At 48.5% G+C, this 24,232-nt stretch overlaps 1 protein-coding gene across 1 annotated transcript in view; it reads right to left on the reverse strand.

The window, feature by feature from the left end:
• Nucleotides 1-513: 513 nt before the first annotated feature.
• The window catches only part of GRIN2B (glutamate ionotropic receptor NMDA type subunit 2B), a 581,922-nt gene continuing 558,203 nt past the window's right edge, over nt 514-24,232 (reverse strand). The window contains exon 18 of the mRNA XM_067695747.1: nt 514-22,591. Within this exon, the coding sequence (XP_067551848.1) occupies nt 20,684-22,591 (1,908 nt within the window). The 3' untranslated portion in view covers nt 514-20,683. The remainder of the gene's footprint in view (nt 22,592-24,232) is intronic.

Here is a 24,232-nt window from a genome sequence, read left to right on the forward strand (position 1 = left end):
GGGATGCAACCTGAACTAGGGAAAAACCTGAGGCAATGGAAGCCATGTTGTTTCCTGCTCACCTTTGAAAGGTTTCGTTCCCAGGCTTCAGAAAGCAAACAGAGGGCATGACAAACCCATCCCTGGCTTGCCTCCCTTGCTTCCTTCTTCCTTCCTTAGTCCCTTAGTCTTCGGCGCAGAAAGCCCAGTATATCCCCTTGGGTTGGTCACGATGTCCCTCCAATACAAGAACTCAGGGCGTGGCATTAGACAAGCCAGGGTGAACACAAGAGAATCTTCTGGGGAAAATGCCAGGCAGGATGTGACTAAGCTCGGGGGTCCCTTTCCTGGGGGACAGAGAAACTGAAGCGGTGGCAGCCGTGGCGTGATGAAATGCATGGCTTGTTCAAGATTCTGCAGCAGCTTGGAGAACTGGCGCACCCGGAACGGCTGAGCAGCTTCTATCTCTTTGCAAATTATGAGAGTTTTTTTTTTTTTTTAAGGGCACAGGATATAAAATAGAATGAGCACGCCATCTGTGTCAGAAGCATGTGGACTATTCCTGGGGGCAGACTCTAGGTTGCTCTTGCTAAATCTCTAAATGCCGATGCAAGTGGATTTTTCCCCCTGCCTCCCTTGGTCAAACTTCTGATTTTTTTCAGCCCTCCCTAAAAGCCCTCACTTGTCCCTTTTTCATGCAGCCCCACCCAGAGTCCTTTTCTTCCTAACCCTCTCCTGCTCTTCCGAACCTCTCATCCAGGGCTTTTAAAGACCACCGATCATTTCCTTACGTTCCTCTCTGTCGCAAAAGAAAATACTAAATGAAAACGATCAGTCAGAGAAAACTTTCATAGAGCAGAACTGGGCAGAAGCAAAGCTGCTTTCCAATCTTTTTACTTTGATTTTGTTTACACGGTAAATGAGGAGAAAGGTGAACAAAGAGTTATGATTCCCCCAAGGAAACTGACTTCGATGGGAGCCTTGAAATAGAAAGGACGAGATTTACTGGGAAAATGTGTTCTTTCCAGGGCGAGAGTCAAAGTGCGGCCTCAAGCCACGATCACATTTGCTGACACCTATAAAAACAGGCTGTGGCTTACCGCAGATGGCAACGGAGTTTCTAGTGAACATCAAAGAACCCCAAACATCAGGACTGAAGAAGAGGCACCAGAGTTGCGCTCAGTGCCTTGGCCTCCGCTCCTTCCATAACCTTTTCCTCCACCTAACGGCAGTCCCACCCCACCCCAGACCCCAGACCAGTAACTCCAACCTCTGTGTAATCGAAGCCTCAAGCATCACACTCTCTGACCCAGCTCCTACTTCCCAGATCGCTCTTTCTGGCAACTGACTCAGTAATTCAGGCACCCCAGTCTGCATCTCGATCCCCTCCCCCTACCACACTTCATTATTCCTGATTCCCTAAAAAAGCCTCACTTTTCCCCTCACCCAGCTTAGATTCCAGGGCCAACCATAATCACCGCTTTGCAGTTGCCCTTGACTGTGTTTCTCGTGCTGCCCTCATTGCATTTACCTGGCTAACCCCCAGCTGTGTTTAAATCTGACTCTCCACTCTAGCCGAGCAGCTGAATGCAGCCGAAGAAGATTCTTAAGTTACTTTTAAACTCACGACTGGCAGCATCTCAAGTAAGTCCTTCGTGCCACCTAGGACGCCTCTTACAGTCACTTTCCCTCCTCACTCTTCTGCTGTATGGCAGTATGAGTAATTCAGGCCTTCTTTTCCTCCCAAACCTCCAATACCCATTCCCCAACACTCACTATTGGCTGATGAACTCCCTTGGTAATTCACTACAAAATTATCAGTCAGAAAAGACGTATTCCCAGCATCACATCCACCAATCCCCCTGCACCTGTGCCCCACTCTCTCCCTTCTGTTACCATAACAACCTGGTTAGGATCCTAAAGCCAGTCCCTCCACTTGTGCCCTGGATCCCTTTCCCTCTCACTTCGTCGAAGACATCACTCCAGCAATCATCCCCTCTCCTCAAGGATCAGCAATTTCCCCTCTTTACTGGATCTTTCTGGTCAGCATGAAACAGAATGTTATTTCTTCCATCTTTTAAAAAAATAACCTCCTTGGACCTCACATCCTTTACTATCTACTATTATTCTATGTTCCCTTTACTGCAAAAGAGTGCCTTTTCATATTGTTTCCACTTCCTCTTCTCCAACTCTTTCTTGAACCCCCCCGACCATGCTATTGCCCCCCCCCCCACCCAGTTCACTGAATCAGCTGTTTTCCAGGTCATGAAAAGGACGACCTCCCTGTTGCCATGGAGGCCACTCCTGGCCACTCCTCAGTGCTAGTTTCTCCCCATCTCCTGGGGCTTTGAACAACCCCCCCACCCACCCAGGGCTCAGGCCGAGGGACTCTTCCGTCTGTACTCACTCCTAGATCTAGTCTCATGGTTTCAGATACCAACCAAATGTCTCTGAATTCCAAATTTATATCTTCAGGCTCTACCTCTTGCCCTCACTCCAGGTTCATAGAGCCAACAGTCTAATCAGCATTTCCACTTGGACGTCTGATGGACATTTTAGCCTTACTAGAAGGAAATCTTTCCCAGTCTCCTTCACCTCCAGGATTCCCATCTTATTAATGGTGACTCCAAACTTACAGTAGCCGAGGCCAAAAATTCTACGATCATTCTTGATTCTTTCTTTTCTCTCCCTCAATATCTAATTCCTCAGCAAACCCTTCAGAGTATTTCTGGAATCCAGCCACTTCTCACCACCTTCACGGACACCGTGGCCCAAGCCACTACATCTCTTACCTGGAGGGAGGCCACAGGCTCCTGAGTAGCCTTGCTGCTCCTTCCCTTGCCTACCCTCTCACAGTGTATTCCCAACACAGTGGTCACAGTGCTGCTTTTGAAATGGAAATCGGTTCCCATCACTCTCTACTCAGACCCTTCTAGTGATTTCTCATCTTGCTCTTGGTAAAAAGGCCTTACAATGGCCTATAAGGCCCGTGGGCCAATGCCATCTCTCTGACCTCATCTGCCACACTCACCTCCTCACTCATTGGCCTCTGCCACACTCACCTCCTCACTCATTGGCCTCCTGGCTCTTCCTCAAGTATGTCCAACATGTAGTTTGACCTCAGGGCCTTTGTGATTGCTTTCTCTTCGCCTGAAAAACCCTTCACAGAGACAACTCCTAGTCTCACTCCCTTGTTTCCTTTTAAGCCTTTGCTCAACTGTCACCTTTTCATAGAAACTTTTCCTGTCCACCCTATAAAAAGTAGCAGGCCCATGTCCACCGCATCACCACTACCCCCCTCAATCTGCCTCATTTTTCTCCACTGCACTTTGAAGTGTCTGACATGAAATATATTTATTGATTTTTTGCCGATTTCCTCTCATCAATATGTAAGCTTCACAAGGGCATGGACCTCGCATTCTTCTCTTTTGTATCCCTGGCCTGGGGGTTCCATTCCATAAACATCAGTGCATGAATAAACAATCACTCCAAAACACGCTCCTACACTGCAGGCCAAGTCTCCCCCAAAGAAGAGTTTCCGTCAAAAACAAAAATCTGATTGTCTATTCTAAACTTTAACAAATTTGTAAATGACAAGAGTAGAGCTTTCCTTTCTGATTTAAGAATTGCCCTTGGGTTCATTATGTTTTTATAATTAAGAAAAAAACTTCCTTGAGTCTCAAAGGCTCTCTTGCTGTTGCCTAACTCTTAAATCCCTTGTGGGTCCAGCAGAATGTATAGAGACTCAATATTTGGAGGGATAGTTAACATTTTTCAGCCTTTCTGGTTTGCTTACAACATATGATCTACTGCCTTTCAATAATATTATAGCTTAAAAGATCATGTCTGAGTCAGTTAATTCCATGTTAATATGTGTAAGACTCGGGATTGAATCAATCTGTAAAAAATGCCTATTTGTAATCAAATCTACCAATTTCCTTCCTGAAGTAAAGAGTAACCAGATTAGAAACCTGGTGTTTTCTCGGGGGACTGGCAGATATAATTTTATTTAAAAGATTTTCTCTCTCAGAGGTGACAACTTTGTGATCCAAAGTTGAGAAAAGCCCCATCTAAATTCTATTTCCCTGATGTACTGTTTTCCCACAGCACCCTCTGCCTTCCCAATTTAAGTAAATGTAGTCATAATGGGGCTACAGTTCTTCTATTCAGAACACTTTTGCCTGGAGAATGGAAATCGTTGGAGAGGAGCTGCCCTAAAGATCTGTGGACACATTTTGGAAGAGTCAAGGTGCAGTGCTTACCAAGGTCTACCTGGAAGCGAGCCTACGCCCCTTTCTCAAGTCAGCGTCACTGTTTTTCCTGAACAATCAATACCTGCCCAGCTTCCCCTGCTGCGCAAATCTCTTATGGAATAAACCAGAGCATCTGGGTGTCGGTGTCACTGCCTCCTCACCCCCAAACCGTTCTACCCTGATTTCTCCTTTCCTTGCTTTTGAATTTTTCTCAGCTCAGTAAAGAGCAATTTTCAGAAGAAAGGTTTTTGTCCCCTTGTCACCATGTCTGTTTCCTAGTTCACCTTCTCTCTCTCATCCCAATAGAGGGACAATGTTAACGATTAATAAAATAACGTACAACAGCTCATTGGGTGAGATATTTAGAAAGTCTGGGGCCGCCAGGCCAAGGAGAGCTGAGGAGAGTGTCATATCCCCAGCACCTTCAGACTGGAACGCAAGCATCCCCCGTCTCACAGGGCTTGTGCTTTGAGACACTAAAAAAGAGAGAAGATAATGACAGCCACAGAATGCCTCTGTGCACACGACAGGCACCTCAACCAAAGCCCCGGTGCACACTCTCAAGGAGGTCGCCTGATACTCAAGAACACACCCCCTCTCCACTAGGTGAACCACAGGTTATCACCGGAACAGGCACACACTTTCCCAGCATTCGACCTTGAGTTGAAGCATCTGGTAGTAGGCCCTTCGTGTTTGCTTATCATTCTCCTTTTAAAACTTCTCCATCTTCCCAAGTTAACAAACAAACAAACAAACAAAAAAACCCATGAGAAATTACCAATGGTTTCTTTTAACAATCTAAGAGTTTAGATAATAACACGGCTTAAGGACTACATCCCTCCTTGAGGCGGGGGGCGGGGGGGAACCAAATCCATGAAGAGGAACCAGGAGAGCCACCAAGAAGGCTGAGAGGTGAGGAAGGGTTTCCACGTAAGAAACCTGGAAGGTTCCATGATAAAAGCCACCTCACCACAGCTAAAAACATAGGTATTTTGGTCTATTTCCTATCCTAGCCATCATTCTTCTTGTTCAGTACCAACCACTGGAATTGGTTTTGGAATCATGGCTGCTGGGCCAGGAGCGAGAACAAGTGCCCCAAAGAAGAGACGGCTCTGGAAGAGAGAACAAGCTCCCCCAAACGATGGGATTAGAGGACATATGCTGATTCTGTTCGTTCTGTGTGAATTTCCATACCAAACTCTACCTGTAGGATGTTTGATGGGCGATGACCAAGTAGATTTCCCCACAATGGGGCAAAGAAAATGAAAACGAAACAAAGGAAACCAAAAAGTGATGATGACAGCCCCAGAAGATCACAGTTTTGTTCTTGGTCTCATTCATCTTTCCACTCACTGGACTTTACCCACTTACCTGAATTACCATGCGGGTAATTCTTTCATGTTAGCTACAGAAAGCAAGAGGCCAAGGAAAAGTGTGAGCTGCCCAGGTGCCCATGACCAGATGGACAAGCCTGGCTTGAGGAGAAATCAAAACCGCGCTACCAGAGGAAATTACATCCTGCCCCCGGCCTCCGAGAGAAGGAGTTTAAACTCATTGTGGAGGCTGCTGCCCAGCAGAGCCCTCGACTCTGAAATGGACTCTCCCCTCCGCTGCTTTTCCACGGGACACCTAGCACCCAGGCCCAATAAAATCTACTCCCAATGGGAAGCTACCCGCATCTTGCTTGTGCTCTCGGCTTAGAACTCCAGTCTCGTGCACGCATGCATTTTCTTTGGAAAACTTTGCCCTTGTAATGCTTCCTCTCTTTCTCTATGAGCTAACTTTTTGGCAGCTGTACTGAAGGGTTGGCTTTTTCATTTCTACCATAATCTTTAATACTAAGCACAAAAGCTCTGTAGTTTTGATTAAATAATTCTGTTATTTCTTGCCCTTAGGGTCCCCATGAATCCTTTTATTCCCCTCCCCGCGTCAGTGAATAGAGCTGCAGTAGAGCACGGAATGGCCATCCCAGGCACTAAGATGTTCCGAATGCTCATCAGCTGTTGGCCCTGTTACTCCTCATGAAGGAGCATCAGGACCAAGCATCTGTAGTGACCCTCCTGTGAAGGATGACGTTCCCATGGACTGAAGATGGGACAGCCCCCGCCCCTCTCTCTTAGCTTCCTGTAACACCATCATGATTTCAGGTGGCCTATGGGGAACAGAAAGGAGTGGATATTTGTCATTGGCTTGATTCTAAACTTTGAGCTCAGGGAGGGCTCTAGTACCTTCTGCTACAGCAGCCCCGTACGTGAGAATAAAACTCACCTCCTTCCTCTGCCCCTATTCTCTCCCGAGCGAGGGTCCTGAGCCAGGCTCTGGGAATGACCACACTGTGCGATCGATGATACAGAAGACCACCACCCTCCACTGCCCCAAGCGGCTATTACTTTTGCAACTTCCTATTTCTTCTCCTATCTTTCCCCTGGGGCAGGAGGGACCAATGAAATGAAAAAAAATTTTTTCTACATTGAACTAGGACACTTAGAACTCTTTCACTGCTCTTGGTAAGCAGCGTGCTCTGTACATGAACCAAAATCTGTTCTGTGGCAGAAACTAAAGACTATCCTCTTTGGAAAGACTGATGATTACTTCCTGATCTTAAGTCATTCATCAGTGAACAGGTGGACTGCAAAAGAAGATGGTTGCAGGATTCCCTGGCCCTTGGGTGCGTAATGATTTTACCGCTATAATCTTGGGGTGAAATGAAGGTTTCGTAAGAATTCTCAGGAGACCTTTATTAGTCTTTGCAACGTCCATGCTGCCCCGCCTCTGGGCTTTAGGCAGCAATAATTATTACGGGGGATAATTGCTTCCTCCTGGAATTCCTTGCATGCATGAACTTCCTTATATTTCTATGTAGGCTTCCAGAACTAACTCACGCCTTAAAACTGGCATCAAGCTTGCTGTGTTTGAACTTGACTAAGTTACCCAGAAGAAACTAAAAGGCTCTGTCTTGAGGTTGCCCTCTTCACTGTGAGCTGATTAAAACCACTGATACCTTCAGAGTACCATGACTTTCTCGCACAGATTCTTGAAGTCTCCCTTCCCCATGGAACACTCTGGAAGAGATCCTCTGTCTCGGTTTTCCTTGAGCTTTTTATTTGAGTGGGTTACATGCTACATACAAATTTTTTAATGATAAAAAATCATTCACAATGTGTCGCCCCACAAAATTCAAAACCGTTTTTGTTATTTAGCCTTCAACTCTTCTTCATTATAGAAACTCTTCTATTCCTTTCTCGTTTTTTGTTCTTACCCCTTTGACTGGTCTCTGTAGACTAATGTGGACTCTGTGTGTGTGTGTGTGTGTGTGTGTGTGTGTGTGTGTGTGTGTGTGTGTGTGTGTGTGTGGCTTTGTGAAGAAGACAGGTTCTCATGGGAAAGATTTGGGTAAACCATAAACTAGCTGCCTGGCTTTCCTGACTTTTATCCATTAGATGCTGAACACAGCGGGGGTGGACAATTCAGGCAGCACTGTTTTCTGAGCTAGGCCGAGAGTTGGAAATTCAGACAAGTTTTGGTTCCGCCAAGAATCTCCTGTACAACCTCAGTTCTGACTGCTCAGCAAATTTTGCCATGCTTCAACATTTTCATCTTTAAAATTAAAAGACGACCGTATTTCCATGCCAAAGGAAGCCATTCACAGGGATGGTTGTGGCGGAGGTCTAAGTGGGATGCTGGTGACCCTGGAAAACTCTATCCTTCTCCAAGCACGGGTAGAAGAGTCAGGCTGAGAAACTGCCGTAGCTCAGGACCATTTGACATGGGAGTTAAGCTACGAATGCTCAAGAATGACTCCTCAAATGTCTATGTACCCCCATTTCTCGTGCCTGCTACCGAGACACAACCAACGTACTTGCCCTGATCACTGAAAGTGCCCAGGAGTCCCAGGAGGAGTCACAGTAACAAGGTTGTTCTCTTTTCTGGGATCCTAAGTACACAGTTATGTGCAGCAGGATATATTCTCCATCGTTAAAATGCAGCGGGGCTGACTGTACGAGGCGTGTTGGGCTCTGGTTTGAAAACGTTAAATACCACGCACACGTGCAAGCTCTGTGCTCTCTCAACTTCTCATTCTAACAACGTGTGTGTGCGTGGGTGCGGGTGTTTGGAGGGTGAGCTGCTCGGAGCTGACTTAGAACACAGGACACCTTGAGACCCTTCACCTGAGAATGAGAATGTAAGATGATGAGTGAAAGAGGGAAAACACGGCTGTAAGTGCCCTGGTTGTCTTCCAGTTGCGTTCGCATGAAAGAAAGGGTATTTTTGCTATTTTATGTCTTAGTAAGAATTCTGTCTGGATGCCTCTCTAGCCTCTTTGCTTCCTGCTGACGTGAAGTCTTGCTATCTTCTCTGCTCTTGACCCTGGGAGAAGAAAAATGATTGAATCTCCCAAGGTATGTTTGCCATTTCCGTCCCACTGAGGACAGACCTCTCCACCCCCGCGCATGGTGTTGTCAAGAGGAGATGTGGGTACCCATGGAGACGTAGTTATCTGAGCAGCAAGCCTGTCTGTCCTTGGAGAGCCTGGCTTCTACAGCTCCATCCTCTTAGCACTGACCCACTAATGGGACATCAGAGGACCACATGGATTCCACAGGGCTCAGCAGGGACAGGCAGTAGGACAACCACGTGGTTGTTCCATTACAAAGAAATGCTCCCTTCATATAAAGCCTGGATGTTCCGTCAGACCTTGAGGTGTCAGCGATCCACAGGCTAGGAAGGGCAAAGCGAAAACACTGGCTCGAGAAACTGTAATTATGTCCATCCGGTTCCAAATGAACACTTTCATCTACCGAGAATGCAGCCCTGCTCCTCCGTAATATGACTGACAGTGGCACTGTGGGATCTAGTTGTTAGGAGTGAGTGAGTGAGTGAGTGTGTGTGTGTGAGTGTGTGTGTGTGTGTGTGTGTGTGTGTGTGTGTGTGAGATGTGTGTTGGGCAGGGGCACAAGCATGACAAAGAGGCCAAATTAGGTGTAGTCATGCTGTTCGAGTGAATCTGTGGAAGCATTAAGAGCACATCTCAGGCAGAGGCAGCATCGTGGCCTAGTCTCTGATTTTCAGATGGTCCTACGTCACAGCCAAAGGGAACATTAAAATAGCCCTTGATTTCAAAAGAAAATGATCAATGACAAAGTGTGACAATGACATTGGGCGGTAACTACAAAGACTGTTCCGTATAAGACTGAGGTTTCAGGCAGGCATGTTTTTGTTTTTCAAAAAAAAAAAAAATGTCCCCTCTGGAAACAGGTAACATCCTTATCTAAGAGCAGCCGGCAGCCCAGCAAACTCCCATTCCCAGGGCCGCTTCCCCTGAGGCTTCGCTCCTGGCAGATCTCTGAGACTACGCGCCTCTTGATACAAGGAGGGGGATGGAGCCACAGCCCGGGGGCTTAGACTTCCTGTCACTCCCTCTCTGCCCAGGTGATGACCAGGGGCTCTCGGGGTGCTGTGGTCTGAAGGGCATAGCCTGAGGATGGGCTCAGGGCGGACCTGTGGCCGGACTCCCTGAGGACACTCGGGAAGTCACAGGTATGGTGGCATCCAGGCTCCTCCCTCACCCTGGGGCGGGCACAGTCACCGCTGAAGGCAGCCGCGATGGGGCTCTGGCTTTCCTGGCGCTGCCCTGGACGGCTGTTACCTGCCCTGGTATTTCCGGCATTGCATCAAACAACTCCCAGTCCACACGAGGGCAGGAAGGTGGCCCTCAGAAAGTGCTTCTGAACCTGCTGCAACTCAGGTTACAAGTGGAAATGGAAAATGAGAAGTGTAATTCTCTCTTCAGTCCAATTATGCCCAGAAAACGAGCTCCGAGTTTGAGTGAATGTTCACGCCCTGTGAAGGACTAAAGGGACAGACACCTGAAAGGTCATCAGCTTTGGGTCCTGCCCTTTCCCAAAGCTACCATCAACACCAGTAACCAGGGAGGGTCCCAGAGACGCAGGTGCAGCTCCTGGCTTTGTGACATGAAGGGGTGCTCTCCTCTAGACCCCCTGTACGCTCCCTTCCTCCTATGCTACCCTTCCTCTGCTTTTGTAAGTATTTGTAGGCCGAAAATTGGCATGAACACCTCATGGGTAAAGCTTCCTTCTGGATATATTCTGAGTTCCCTGGACATTTCTTCATTCCACTCGTCCGAGAGATTCAGGAATGTACCTCTTCACGAGGATGGCATCTCTACATCCTTCCACCAGCTATTCTCAGACTATTTGTTTCACTGGTTAAAAAAAAAAAGTGTCCTAACATAATGGGCTGGATTTTGCTCTAAAACATTAACCATCCCTATTCCTTGCTGCAGGACTATCTAGATTTAATGGGATTTTTGAGAAGAACAATTCTCCCCCAGATTTACATTTTAATTTTCATTAGGGTGCTTCCCAAGTTGTCACAGTTTGCCCCATCTCGCCCATAATAATTCCTCTACCCGCTCCTGTCTCAATGAAGAATGGAGTTTGTTCGCTTTTTTGAAGAAGAGACTTGCCACTTCCTGTAACTTATTTGAGTTTGGTTCTCTATAGGATGCTTTAAATTAGCACACAGTGGCGGAAGATGCCTCCCATGGGAGAATAATTCACGTTCTATGACAAAATGAAAGTTACAGAGAAGGCTGGCCGGGAGAAGGGAACATGATCGGTTACCAGAGCAGCGTAAGTGGAAGGACAGAACCAGCTCTAAGAGTTTGTTTACGGGGACATCAGCAACGGACGCTGACCGGAATAGGAATAGGACAGATTGCCCAGTAGACCACCAAGGAGGTGAGGGAAGGCTGAACGGGGCTCAGAGACTAAAGTGACAGGAGGGCCATAAGGTCAGAGGTGATGTTGTCTCTTCCAATGCTATGAATCCCTTCACATTTAGAGAGAAAGGAGTCCTTTAGAAACTAGAATTCTCTCTAACCCAGCTCATTCAAATCCCAAGCTACTTTCGTTTGTGATATAAAGATCAGAAATAAAGTGCTTGATTACGTCAACTCTTGTCTACTCTTTGGGAGAAGTTGTCCTGTAGTCCAAGCCTCAGAAACGGTGAGAATCACACAGAGTCCAGGAAATATATATCATCAAGACACAGGTCGTGAGCTGCACAAACAGTTCCCCCAAGTCTGATCTAGCATAGATACAGAGGTGGAACATACCAGGCGTGCAGCGTTAATGCATTGGTCCTAGTGGACCAGTGTTTGGGGTCCATAAGACTGTGTGATTAATGAGCCGGAACTGTGACAAGTTCTTTCTGGTATTGCAAGTGCTTAAAAAAAGGCTAGAGGTTACATCAAAGCCAGATGAATCCCAGCGTAGGTCAGGCTGTTAGAGACTCAGTCTGGACAGTGCAGTGTCTGGAGACAGGCTCCACTGAAAGCATCTGAAAAGCTCCTGGTACCTAACATTTGATCAATATCCTCCATGGTCTCTCCCTCTGTGACTGACAACATGTATACCTATTGCATGCCAAGGACACTCCACTAACCGTGAGACAGTCACAGCATAACTTTGAAGGACAAAGCAAAACTCAGAAAAATCCAAATCCCATCTGAAATAATAATTTACATGAGAATGTACACATGTCCTGTGTTGCAGTGACTGTTGGGAGCCGATGTACAGAGAGAAATGGGAAGGGACTCATCCTTAGGTTTTACTGCAGATTCAAGTATCCTGTGGGCAAAATAAAGTGACTCCTTTTCAATTACAATTTATAATAACATCAAATATTTTTCAGTACCTTCCATAAACAAGATGCACTGGTAGGTGCTACAGGAGATAAAAAGATGAATCAATGCATGACCCCTGACCACAAGGAGTTTATAATCTAGCAGGGGAGATGGATGTATAGCTAAATAACCATAAACAAGATGGTCCACGGTGGCTGCCACTAGACAGATTAAATTAAAGTGTTATGAGCATTCACAAAAGGCATATATATGGGGTTTTTTGGGGTGGCGGGGGGTGGCAGATGAAGACAGTGGACATGATGGACCAGATGTTCTGGTCTTTGAAGACTTGTATTGAGGAAGATGGATATTAGGCAAGAAGGGAATGAGATGAGAGATCGGGGAGGCGAGAATTTGGGGCAAAGGGCGCAGTTTAAGGAAAGACAAAAGTGGGAGAACAAGTTAGTACAGGAAAGGAAAGGGACAAAAATGTGACTCCCCTGTTGTCTGGGCCGCAGGCAAACAGCAGGAAGTTATTCTTGCTGGTGGATTGTGGCAAATACAGCCCATTGAAGGGTCGTTTGTTTTGTTCTGAGTTGGAAAATGACATGATTTAATTTGTACTGAGCAAGTGATACTGATGAGAGTAGATTCAAATATAAAATGTTGGAACTGGGCTAAAGGACACAAATAATCCAGACTAGAGGGAAGGGCCTGAATGAGGAGACTTGGAAACTTTCAAGGTATGAATTAACCGCTTTCCAGAGGATTAGATGTGCAGGATGAGGGAAATGAAGGAGGCGAAAGTGGCTGAAAGTCTTTAGTTTGGTGACAGAAAGAATCGTGGTACCATTAATCAAAGGGGGGACTTGGTGATTATGTTGGTTTCCATTGGATATTTGACTCAGCATGAAGTTAGTTGTCCAGGAAGTGGCTGGAAATATGTGCATTAAGGTGAAGTGAAAAGTTGGGTCTATAGGAGTGAAGATTTGGAATTCATCCTCATCCAGCGAGTCGTTGAAGTTGTGGAAAATGGAAATATTGCCACAGAAGCACAGAGGAAAGGAGAAGAGCGTCAAGCTCAGAACATCATGGCAAGTCGATGCTGAGGGGGCAGGATGGACAGCAGGAACCAGTGAGGGAACAGCGAGAGAGGACCAGAGGGCTGGGATCAAAACCAGAACGTGCTGCTACCCAGCAGTGGATCTAGGGTAGTATTCATGGTGCCGAAGAGCAGAACTTAAAAAAAAAAAAAAAAGATTACTGGATCTTGTAACAAGGAGTTCATTGGAATGCTGCCACTGAGTAGTTTCAGTAGAGTGGCAGGATGCAGCCCAATTTTAAAGGGTAAGTCATGCGCATTAACTGAGGAAATGAAGACAGAAAGGCGACCCTTTTGAGAAATTTGGAAGCGAAGAAAAGAAATGGAGATAGGACAGGAATTCAAGGGTCTAACTGGACTGAGAGAAGACTGGGATTTAGGGACTGTTGTAGGACTTGTTTTTGGAGATGGTGGAGGGCTGAGGACTGTTTTTAGTGATGGTTGTAGGCAGATGTGTGGAAGGGATTAAAGATGCAACAGAATGAAGGGCTACTGGCTGGAGCGCCATAGAAGAGGTTGGGGGAGGGTATCAGAGTACGGGGAAGAGGGTCACCGAGTTGAGAGGAAGGATGGCGAAGATAAGTGAAGGATGGGAGAAATTTAAAGGTAGAGAGGAGAGGTCATGTGAGAATTTGCAAAATCAGGTGTCTTTTCTTAGTAATTCAGTAGGAAAGAGATGAGATGAAAATGAAAATAAAAAACAAATGAACAAACCCTTGGAGAATGTGACAGGGAGTCAACACTGGAGAATAAAAAAGATATCTGAGCTGGGTAGGGTTTAGGTGAGATTAAATGGATCCAATCTGTGCTCTTTGGCATAGGTTTTGACCTTCTGTTCTTGGCGATAGAGTGGATGTTGGGAGAATGGGAGACAGAGTTAGAAAAGCAAGGTAGGTGGGGTGAGAAGGCGAGAGGAAGAAGAGATTGCTGGTGAGGGCGTTGTTGATATGGGTGATCACAGGGTGAGACCAAGGAGGGAAGTAAATGAAATCAGAGGGGTTTATGGACCAGAACAACAGAGGGACCCTGAAGGAAGGCAGACAGGATATCGAAAACGCCAGGTCGTGGTCAGAGAGGGAATTTCACTGGGCGGCGGAATAATTCCAAAAGAAGGATTCAGGCGAGGCCACGACGGGGAGAGGTGAACCTCTGTAGTGTTTTTAAAATAATATAATGCATAATATCTTTGACTCACACCCTGGAGCCAGAAAAAATTAAACCTGCCTGTATAAATCTACCCAGTTACGCACACCTATTTATACATACATAATACATACATTTAAATATTGTATGCTTTTGCATTCGCATATTATATGTGAGTATAATATACTCCATTTTAAATTCTTTTATCTTCTTCACAGCACTAGCCCAGGGGCATGACATGTGTTCAGCAGACATTGGTTTAATTGAACTAACACATTTAACTAGAGCTTTTATTTTTTTCTCCTGCATATTACTGGAATCTGCTCTACCCCTAAATCACAACGCTAAGTTAATTACGAAAAAGAGAGTTCAGGTTTAAACTGAGGAGACCAAACCTTTAAAATAACAGTTTTATAATGGGCTTAGTGGTGTGTTTTTTCATTGTACCCTTAATCCTTGCAGTGAGTTTCATTTCTCTCACCTTTGCCAAAACACGAATTCTACACACAAGAGTCCCGAGGCTATGGGGAATTCTACTCCTCCGCTCTGTTTTCCACCCTTAGTTCTCATTAGGAGTCCTCACCCTCAGAATCACACCAGCAATTCTGTCGTAAAGCACAGAACAGAGCCAGAAACTCACTGCGATGGGCTCGGAGATGGATGCAAATGGACACACTGGCAGAGAAACCTGGATGATTTCTAACTCTGCCCACTTATTCCCAGTGCTGCTATCCGAACCCGTCACTCTCTCTCCTTTCTCCTTGCTTCAGCATTGTAAGTTAGAAGCCCCAAACTTAATTAATCTCTCCAAGACACGGAAAGAGCACTGATTTTCACTTAAGGTTTTGGGGGGCATTCTTTGCCATGAGAATAGATAGGTTTCTATGCTTTAAGTCAGAGGACCCACAGCAGCCCTGCGTGGTGATTGAGTCTGTGTGGTTGGAATGGGATGGAGGGGGGATATATGAAGATCTCTTGGGATTTTATACGGTACTGGAACCCCCAAACTAGAATGGAATCCTAGAACTAAACTATGATTAGAAGTTCTCAGACTGCCGAATCTACATTTTAGTGTTGTCCCAAACACCTGGTAGGTCTAAAAAAGAACTGCCCACCAGTTAAGTGGCACCTGGTAGTCCAGTAGCTTCCGTTAGTGTGTGCTGGGATCACCCGAGACCCCCTATGGAGGTGGGGAAGTGGAGAACATAGAACGACCCAGCTACACTGGAAGATTAATTGAACTGGGACAGAGGACAGACAATGACAGTAACTTTTTATTATCATAATTTGATCTTTCCAGTTGTCTACTCAGTTAACTTGCACCAGAGGAGAAACATCAGTGTTCCATTTTCTACAGAAGGAGTCAAAGCCCTTAACCCGTCCTACAAGGTACAGATGTTAAGAAATTCATAAACTACACACTCATGTGGCTGCTTATTGAAAATAATTCCCAGCTGGGAGTCCTAGTCCTGTGTCACACGAGCCTTCATAAAAGCAGGAGAAGGATGAGATGTTTTGAACGTCTTTACACCCTAGAACCTGTGTCTTTCCTCCCTCCTCTGTCACCCTTAGCATTCTTTGCGCTCTCCCTCTTCTCCTGTACTGTTACTTTATTTCCAGGAAAAGAAATGAGAACCCTAACGTAAGCTAGGTGTTTCAACGTCTAAGCTTCTAATATGGCTGAATACGGCACCCTTCCGGGGATGACTTTCATTTAAATGACAGATGAGCAGCTCGGGGCTAAAGGAATAGTTCTGTGTGGGAAGCCAGTAGTTGGAGTGAGGTGGGGAATGAAAAGGAAAGGTCTTCTCAGGACCTCTGAAGCCACACCATGGACCATATGCCATTTTTAAGTCCAGACCCATTCCAGGGTAACTGTCTGCCTTGAGCTGCTTCTCACCCATACAGAGTTCCTTAGACAGGAAGGAGAATCTCTTGACACTCAAGAATGAAACACTCCATCAAAGTACCTGGCAGAGTCTACTGAGCACACATTCCTTGTATGGCTTTGGGCTCAGAGAGCACAGAAGGTATGGCCACAATATCTAGAAATGCCTAATGCGTTCATCCTTAGCACTGCAGCTGCATCATTTATGCACACATCTGAATCATTCCTAACACACCAAACAGACACACACAGGCTGTCAAGCAGAGACAGGGCTTTTTGAAAGAGATGGGAATTAAAAGAATAAAGTGAGTTCTGGAATAGCTTTTTCCAAAGGTTATTGCCCAGACAATCTGGTTATGCTGTCCCTAAACCTTGAACTAAGTAAAAACCAAACCAAAAAACAAACAACAAACAAAAAACACCAAGAAACCCTAGCTCTTAAATGAGATGTGCAGGTGACCAGCACGCTGCGTTTTGGTAACACAGTTTCTTCACCTCCCATGCAGAGAATTCACCCTTGGGCAACTTCTGATGGCCATGGAAGACTGGGCGGGTGATATTCCCTTAATTTTCTAGACGACTCCTATTTTATCACATTACACATGCGTTTTGGCACGACTGACACCACCGACATTGAATGGAATCATTTGGGATTTTTTTCTCCCTCAGTCACAATATGGCTGTGGCCAGCAGAGGGGAATCCGTACCAAGGCCGTTTCCCACGTTCTGGCTGAAGAAACACAGTGACATACTTTGAAATTACAAGATCCACTGTACATGCGTCACTCTGAAGGGTGTGCACACTCTTGACTCAGGCAAGTTCAAGGGTCAGATTACCTGAAGTTGGTAGAAATGCTGAGATTTAAGCATGGCCACCGAAAGGAGTGATATAGGACCACACCCAGCGACTCACTTCCACAGTGGAAGGGAATGATTAGAGGACACGAAAGATAGAAAGCACGGACTCCGAAGAAAGTCGGAACCATTAGCGCTCCCAAGGGTGTCTGTGGAACGTCACAGTTTGGACAGACTGTGTCTTTGTCCAGACCCATCTGTGGAAGAGATGGGGCTGAGAGCTGCATTCATCCTCATGCATTTTTCCTGGCTTCTTCTTTTGCAATGAAGTTAACATCTAGAACTTGGCCTGGCTCAGCCTTCCTTTCTTTAAGCTTTCTTGAGCAGGCCATGAATATCTTATTTGGTCTCAATTCATACATTCAGTTGAAGAGAAGTGACCAACGGGGGCCAAAGAGGGGTTTAGAGAAATGGAATTACCCAGCTGACAGCTCTTGATGATGGCAGGATAGGACAAAAGATGTAATGTAATATCTCAGCTAAATGGATTTGGAAATGTCATCTGGTGGTAAAGAGAGAGAGAGGCTGCCACCCTTCACAAAGCCAAGGGTCCAGTGAAAGAAATTCTACTTGTCTGGTTAACCCCAGGTCGGGTTCTGAATACCTGGCTTGAGGCAAATAGCACCTTCCTGACAGCAGAAGCAAGGACAAGGCGAATATAAAGTCACTACTGGCGCTGTCCCTCCTGTGCTCACCCTTCTACCGCTAAACCCAACTTCCGAGACCTTCCTAAGAGAACCCTCTGCCCGCTGAGCTTTGAGTAGAGCCGGTAAGCTTTTCTGGAAAAGCACGCTCATTTGTAAGACACGCATCCAGGGCTACCTCCCTGTAACCAGATAGCACGTGCTTCAAGAAAGGAGACCTCGTGGGAAGTTTCTGGGCGTGCTTGCAGAGGAATGGAGGGGGTCGCGGAGAGGGCTGGAGCCCAGGTAGTAGGAAGAAAAGAGTCCGAGTGACTGAGGTGCTTGTTAAACATGAGAGGGGGCTGTGGGGAGATTTCTTAAGACTGAGTCTCCTGAAGCTCAGCTTACGGTTGATTTGACCTCAATTCTGGTTTAAGCCCTTTGGGGAATCTTTCCCACCCTCGGTGCCGACAGGCAAGATATGACGCCACCAGCTTGACTTTGCACAGACGCTGGTGATCTACGGTCTCCCTGGAAGATAGGAGCTGGGCCTGCGGTTTGCCCAGGCCGACAGGCATGACTACTTCTCGCAGGCCAACGAGAAGACTGGTGAGGTGGGAGGTGGAACACGCAGCCCTTCCCTGGCTTAGTCACCACGGTGGCCTCCATTCCCCTTCACTGTTCTCCGGACACCCCGAAGCGAAAGCCATACAAAACAATTCCCCCGAAATGGAAAACGAAAGCCCGTAACAAAACACTTCTTCCCCCTTCATTCCCATCCCGACCCCGCTCCCTCCGGCCAACACCCTGAATACTCACGAGAGAACACTTTATCTATACAAAATTAATTAGAAAACAAAATATTTACATATGAAATAAACACCATCTTGATTTCTGTCACCAGCGGAGACGCCAGAGCCCCCTTTGTTCTAGATTGCTGTTCGCTAGGTTAGTTGGTTTGGTTTCTTTTTATTTGAAAGGGATGAGGTAAGAGGAAGAGTGAGGGACGAGCCCCTGACCTGGGACAGAGTCGGGGCAAAGAATGCTTGATGGCCCTTCGCCTTCTTCCTCCTGGAGATGTCTCACGCCCTCTGTCCTCTCTCTCCAAGGTCCTTCCTTGAATCTAAGGTAAAGCACTCCGTGCTCCTCTCTCCAAATCTGTGAGAGGTTCAGCCCCTTGCCCCCAGGTTTGTTTTAGAAAGAAAACAAAGCTTTACAAGGCCTTCGGTTGGCTTGAAAATGAAAGATACTGAGGTAAGAATCAAGGAGGAGAGCGGGGGCGGCAGTCAAGGGCTGGGGGGTGAGGAAGGGCGGTGAGTTGGGGCGGGTGGGACCTGAAGAGACATGGCAGCTTCCTTCCAGAGGAGGATGAGCACCTTTCTGGTTTATGTGTCCTGTGTGCGACACGGAGACCCTGCAGCCAAGCCTCCAAACGGACCTGGCTCTTTGGCTGCCACCCTGGGTAAGGGGACGATGGCAGGACAGTGGAACTGACCCACGGAACACGCCTACCCCAAGTTTCAGGACTGGCAGTGACAAGTATTCGTTTCCCTTCTCAAGTTTCCAACTCTGAGTGAAGGGGGTATCACATCTGCCAGTGCCCTCATCTATCTATCTATATATATATTATTCTTTATTCTTTATCCGGGAGGGGAAGGAGGTGTTGCAGGAAGGTGGAGGGGTTTCTACAGAGAGTGTCCACACTGGGTTCAGCGTCACATCCTCAGGGAGCCAGACCCAATGGGGTAGCGGGGGAGTCCCTTCTCGCCTCCCGTCCCCGCTTCCGAACCTCTTCCCTTCCCTCCACTGTTTCCCGAGCTGTACTCGTGGAGCGAGCTCGTGCCTCTTCACTGGCTGTGCCGTATCGGTTGTGGCCAATTCAGGGGGGTAACAAGCCTGCTCTCCTAGCTCCAGGTTAAGTAAGAAGGGATCAAAGCATTGAAAACATCCCCCTCTCTCACTTACCCGACCACAAATGACCCCCCTGTCCTTCAAAGCCTTACTTAGCTCCTCCCCACAAACTGGCCAGAGGAGGGTCCAAAAAGCTCAGACGAGCTTTGTACAATCTTCTGCCCTCAGGTACGGGCCAAAAGAATCCTGGCTGCTTCTACTTCCCTTTAGCCTTCCTGGAAAGTTCTTGGCCAAAACTGGTGGAATGTATTGGCAACCACGGAGGAATTATTTTTGTACGTTGCCCTTGTAGGACTGTTCACCCACGTTTTTGTCTAGACCACAGGAACTTCTCCGTCAAGAACTTCCATTCTTTTCATTTGGGAAGGGTCAAGGGGAGAGACAGCCAAAATTCAGGTAACACAGGCCCGTCTCTGTTTGTATATAAGCCAAAACAAGCCCGGTGCTTGTTGAAAGAAACAACATCATGAGGCAAGGTTGCCTTCTCCGCATGAAAAGGCCTGATGACAGGCGTGTACAGACAACACGTGTGCAAGTGTATATAGACACACATGCACACACAGTCCCTCCTTCCTTGCCTCTAATGCACCATGAAACACTGCTCTGATGTACTTTCCATCATCCGTCAATGACCTTTCATTCCAGTTCACTACCAGCTAAGTCTCATGGAATTGAAGCAAACTTTTTTTTTTTTTTGGCTTATATAGAAACACACGTGGCTTCCCACCCTCTGCCTGGCGCACGATCCCCAAACACACGCCATCTAAGCAACAAGAATTTAGCAAAAGCCTCTGTTCATTCACAGGCAGTAATGCTAAAGGCGCTTATTGGGGCGCTGTGCTTCCTCACCTAAACGTAAAGGTCAGTTCGGGGAGAGCTATCCTGCGCTCCCGCGGCCTCCTCCCGCTTCTCCGTGCTTCCCTCGAAGTGCGTGGCAAAGAGTCCTTCCACGCTAGGAGGAAGCTCGTGTGGGGCCACTTCCTTCAACCACTCCGCCCTCGCCGGCTGAGCGAGCCCACCGTATCCTCTCGCGGGAACTGGGAACTGGAAGGATGGACAGACCGGGAAGGAGGAGGGGACTGGAAAGGGAGCAGAGATGGTTCTGGTCACCAGGGTCGCCCTCAGAAGGAATCAGAACTCCAGGATCCCATAAATAAATGAAAACGACAAGAAAGGAGCAAATGGGAACCAAGTTCACCCCCGTCACCCTCTGTGACATGCGCACCACACGTCCACAGCCCCGACCCTCCCGTACCCACCTTCGCCTCTCTCTTCCCTCACTCAGACATCAGACTCAATACTAGACAGTTTCTCATACACATGCCCATTGCTGGAGCCATTGAAAGCCCTGGGGTTTTTGTTGTTAGGCACACAGGGGTTGGACTGGTTCCCTATACAGATGTCTTTCTGGAAACGGCCTGGTACAGCCCCGTGCAGGGCCGACACCACCGGCTTGTTGGTGACAAGGGCACGGAAGTCCGGCCTGGCCTTCGGCACCCCTGCCACCGTGGGCTGCCTGAAGAAGTAGGATTTGCTGCCGTGGAGCAAGCACTGGTCGTCCCCGAAAGTGGGGATGAAAGGGTTCTGCGTGACCCGGTCGGGGTAGAGCGACTTGCTGAGCATGTAGCTGCCGCCGCCGCCGCTGCCGCTGCCGCCGCTGCCGCCGCCGCCGCCGCCGCCGCCGCCGGGGTTGCCATGGTTGCCGTGGTGGTGATGTCCCGCGGCCGGCGCCGCCGCCTTGCCGTTGCCGAAAGCGCTCTCGCCCGCCGGCATCTCAAACATGTGCGCGTAGGGACTGCCGTCCAGGAAGCGGCCCTTGTCTTTCAGGCTCACGCTGCGCGGGGCCAGGGCGGCCTCCTCCTTCTGCAGGTCCACGAAGGTGTCGTAGGAGTGCTGGCGCCGCAGCTTGTTCCGGGTCTTCTTCTGCGCCTTGGAGTTGGTCGGGCTCTGGGGGTACTTGGCGGCGGGCGCGCTGGACGGCACGGCCACCGGGGCGGCCGGCTGCTCCAGCTCCTGCAGGGAGCTGTCCTCGCTGATGTCGTACAGCTTGCCGGCCTTCTTGCACGCCTCGCAGCGGATGCACGCCTGCCGGCCCGAGTTCTGCCCGGGCACCGCGCTCGAGTAGTTGTGCAGCTTGGACGGGCAGCTGCGGCAGAAGTTGCCCCCGGAGCGTTCCTCCCAGTCCACGCTGGTCAGGTTCTTCTCCCAGGGGGCCGGGACCCCACCGACTCCGCCGTGCTTGTCAGCCGGCCCGTGCTTGAGGTGCGACCGGTTGGTGCAGGGCCCTCCTCCGCCCACCGAGTCGCGCTTGAAGTCCTCGCCGCGCTCCTTGTAGATGTCGGTCAGGTCCACGTGCTCCCAGTGCGGTGAGGTCTCCTTGGTGCGGAACTGGTCCAGGTAGAAGTCCCGCAGCCCCTCCTTGTCCCTGAAGTAGCGCTTGTGGTCGGGGGAGCGGGGCGGCCGGCGGCGGTAGGCCAGCTCGATCTCGTCGAACTCGCGGCGGGACTTGGCCGAGGCCGGCCGCTTCTTCAGGCTGTCCTTGTACTGCTGCTTCCGCCTCTTGGCCGCGTTGCCCTCGATGTTGCCGTAGGTGACCGTATGCGTGGAGATGTCCGACACGTCGGAGCGGATAAGGTCGTCGTGGCCGCCGTAGCGGTCGCTCTTGAACGAGAACTTGCCGTACAGGTCGCTGAGCTGGCTGTGCTTGGAGGAGGGGAGGCCGATGTCCAGGGGCTTCTTGCCGAGGGACCTGGGCTGCGTGGTGAAGGGCGGGTTGTCGCAGTCATAGAGCCCGTCGATGGAGCTGGTGCTGCCGATGCTGTGCGGCCGGTGGTGGGGGTCCTGGTACGCGTTGCTGTCCTTCAGCTGCAGGTTGCCGAAAGTCCTCTCCACCTCGCTGATGTAGTCGCTGAAGAGGTTCTCCTCGCAGGGCGGGTTGTTGTAGGATTTGCAGTCAGAGTGCGTGAAGCTGCGGCGGTGCTCGGAGATGTCGTAGACGGACGACTCGCGGCGGATGAAGTCCAGGGCGCTCTGTGGGGAGCCGTTTACGCCGGACAGGTTGGCCATGTTCTTGGCCGTGCGGAGAAGACGCAGGATGTTGGAGTGTGTGTTGTTCATGGTTGCGGTGGGGGAATTCATCACGGATTGGCGCTCCTCGATGGCCACCCCGTGGATGCAGCTGTAGATACCCTGGAGGGAGGATGGGACCGGTTAGGTCTCCGGCGAGGCAGGAAGTGACCATAAACAGCATCCCCCAACCAACCCACCACTGACTGCCCAAGTGGATGAGAAAAGTCAGAGCGGACATGAAAGGGATGGTCTTACACACTCACAGAAACATATGGCTAGAAGCTTGCCTGCCTTATCCCCCTGCATTTAGCAAGTCGCATCACGAGCTGGCGGCCTGGTGATCCAGAGGGAACACGGCTACACCGAGTGACTTGAACAAATGGATTCGAATTGCAAGACAGGACATTCTTGCCTCAACTCCACTACTGACTCGAATTGATTTTCCTTTCCGTGCTGAGGTTTTTGTGTCTCAAAAATGAGGCCATGATATCGACTGATAGCAAAAAATATTGTCAGCCTTCTGGAAATCAGTAGCAATGTTCTACAGATGCTGGGGCTTTTCGGCCCTGGCTGGTCACCCTTGGCTGGCAGTAAAGTGCGGCAGAGCCCAGGCGCTCACAACTGCCACTCTTTCCCGGCTCTGACAAACTTTGAGCAGCTTTTAGGATTTTGGTCACCAAATCACAACTGAGCAATTCTCTTCTTGAGCCAAGCGTGAACCAAATTCACAGAGACAGTCAGGCAGCCCTGGGGTCAAAGAGGGATTTTTCTCCTGCTGTGCCCTATACCAGGGCAGGAAGGACCTGGGACAGATATCCCAGTACTAAATACGAATAAAGAATGCCCTTGTTGGGGAGACGGAGGTGGGGGAGGGATGGATTGGGAGTTTGGGGTTAGCAGATGCAAACTAGTATATATAGGACGGATTAAACAACAAGGTCCTACTGCAGAGCACGGGGAACTACATTCAGTAGCCTGTGATAAACCATAATGGAAAAAAACTATGAAAAAGAGTGTATATATATGTATAACTGAATCACTTCGCTGTGCAGCAGAAATTAACACAACACTGCAAATTAACTCTACTTCAAGAAAATAAATAAATAAATAAAAGAATCTTGTGGAATCCTCTCCTTTATTCTCTCCTTAGCTCCTGGTTTCCTCCTTATAGTTTCTCACTCAGTTACTCTGATCATAAATAATGAATACCTTAACAAATTAGTATTGACTGAGAACTCCCTGTGTGCGGCTCCTTGTGCAGAGCCCTGAAGAACACCGTCCAGGAGAGGGAAAGGCTTGGGCTCAAGTCTAAAGTCAGGCCAACCTCCTGCCAGTCTCTTGCCCCCTGCCTTGAAAGGTGGACACATTTGGAATTTTTCTGCCTGGCAAGGGAAGGTCTCTGCAGAGGAGGTTGTTTGAACTGTATCTTTAAAACTGGGGGATAAATTTGGAAAGGGGCTGTCCCAATGGAGGGGCACGAGAGGAGAGAAGATTAGAAAGGAGAATGGCAAGGCTTCCCTGGTGGCGCAGCGGTTGAGAGTCCGCCTGCCGATGCAGGAGACACGGGTTCGTGCCCCGGTCCAGGAGGATCCCACATGCCGCGGAGCGGCTGGGCCCCTGAGCCATGGCCGCTGAGCCTGCGCTGTGCTCCGCAACAGAGAGGCCACAGCAGTGAGAGGCCCGCATACCACAAAAAAAAAAAGAAAGGAGAATGGCAGTTACATGGGAAAGAAGGAAGATTTGCATATGATAAGCCTCAGT

Source organism: Pseudorca crassidens, chromosome 11, assembly GCF_039906515.1.
Source record: "Pseudorca crassidens isolate mPseCra1 chromosome 11, mPseCra1.hap1, whole genome shotgun sequence".
Classification (NCBI taxonomy): domain Eukaryota; kingdom Metazoa; phylum Chordata; class Mammalia; order Artiodactyla; family Delphinidae; genus Pseudorca; species Pseudorca crassidens.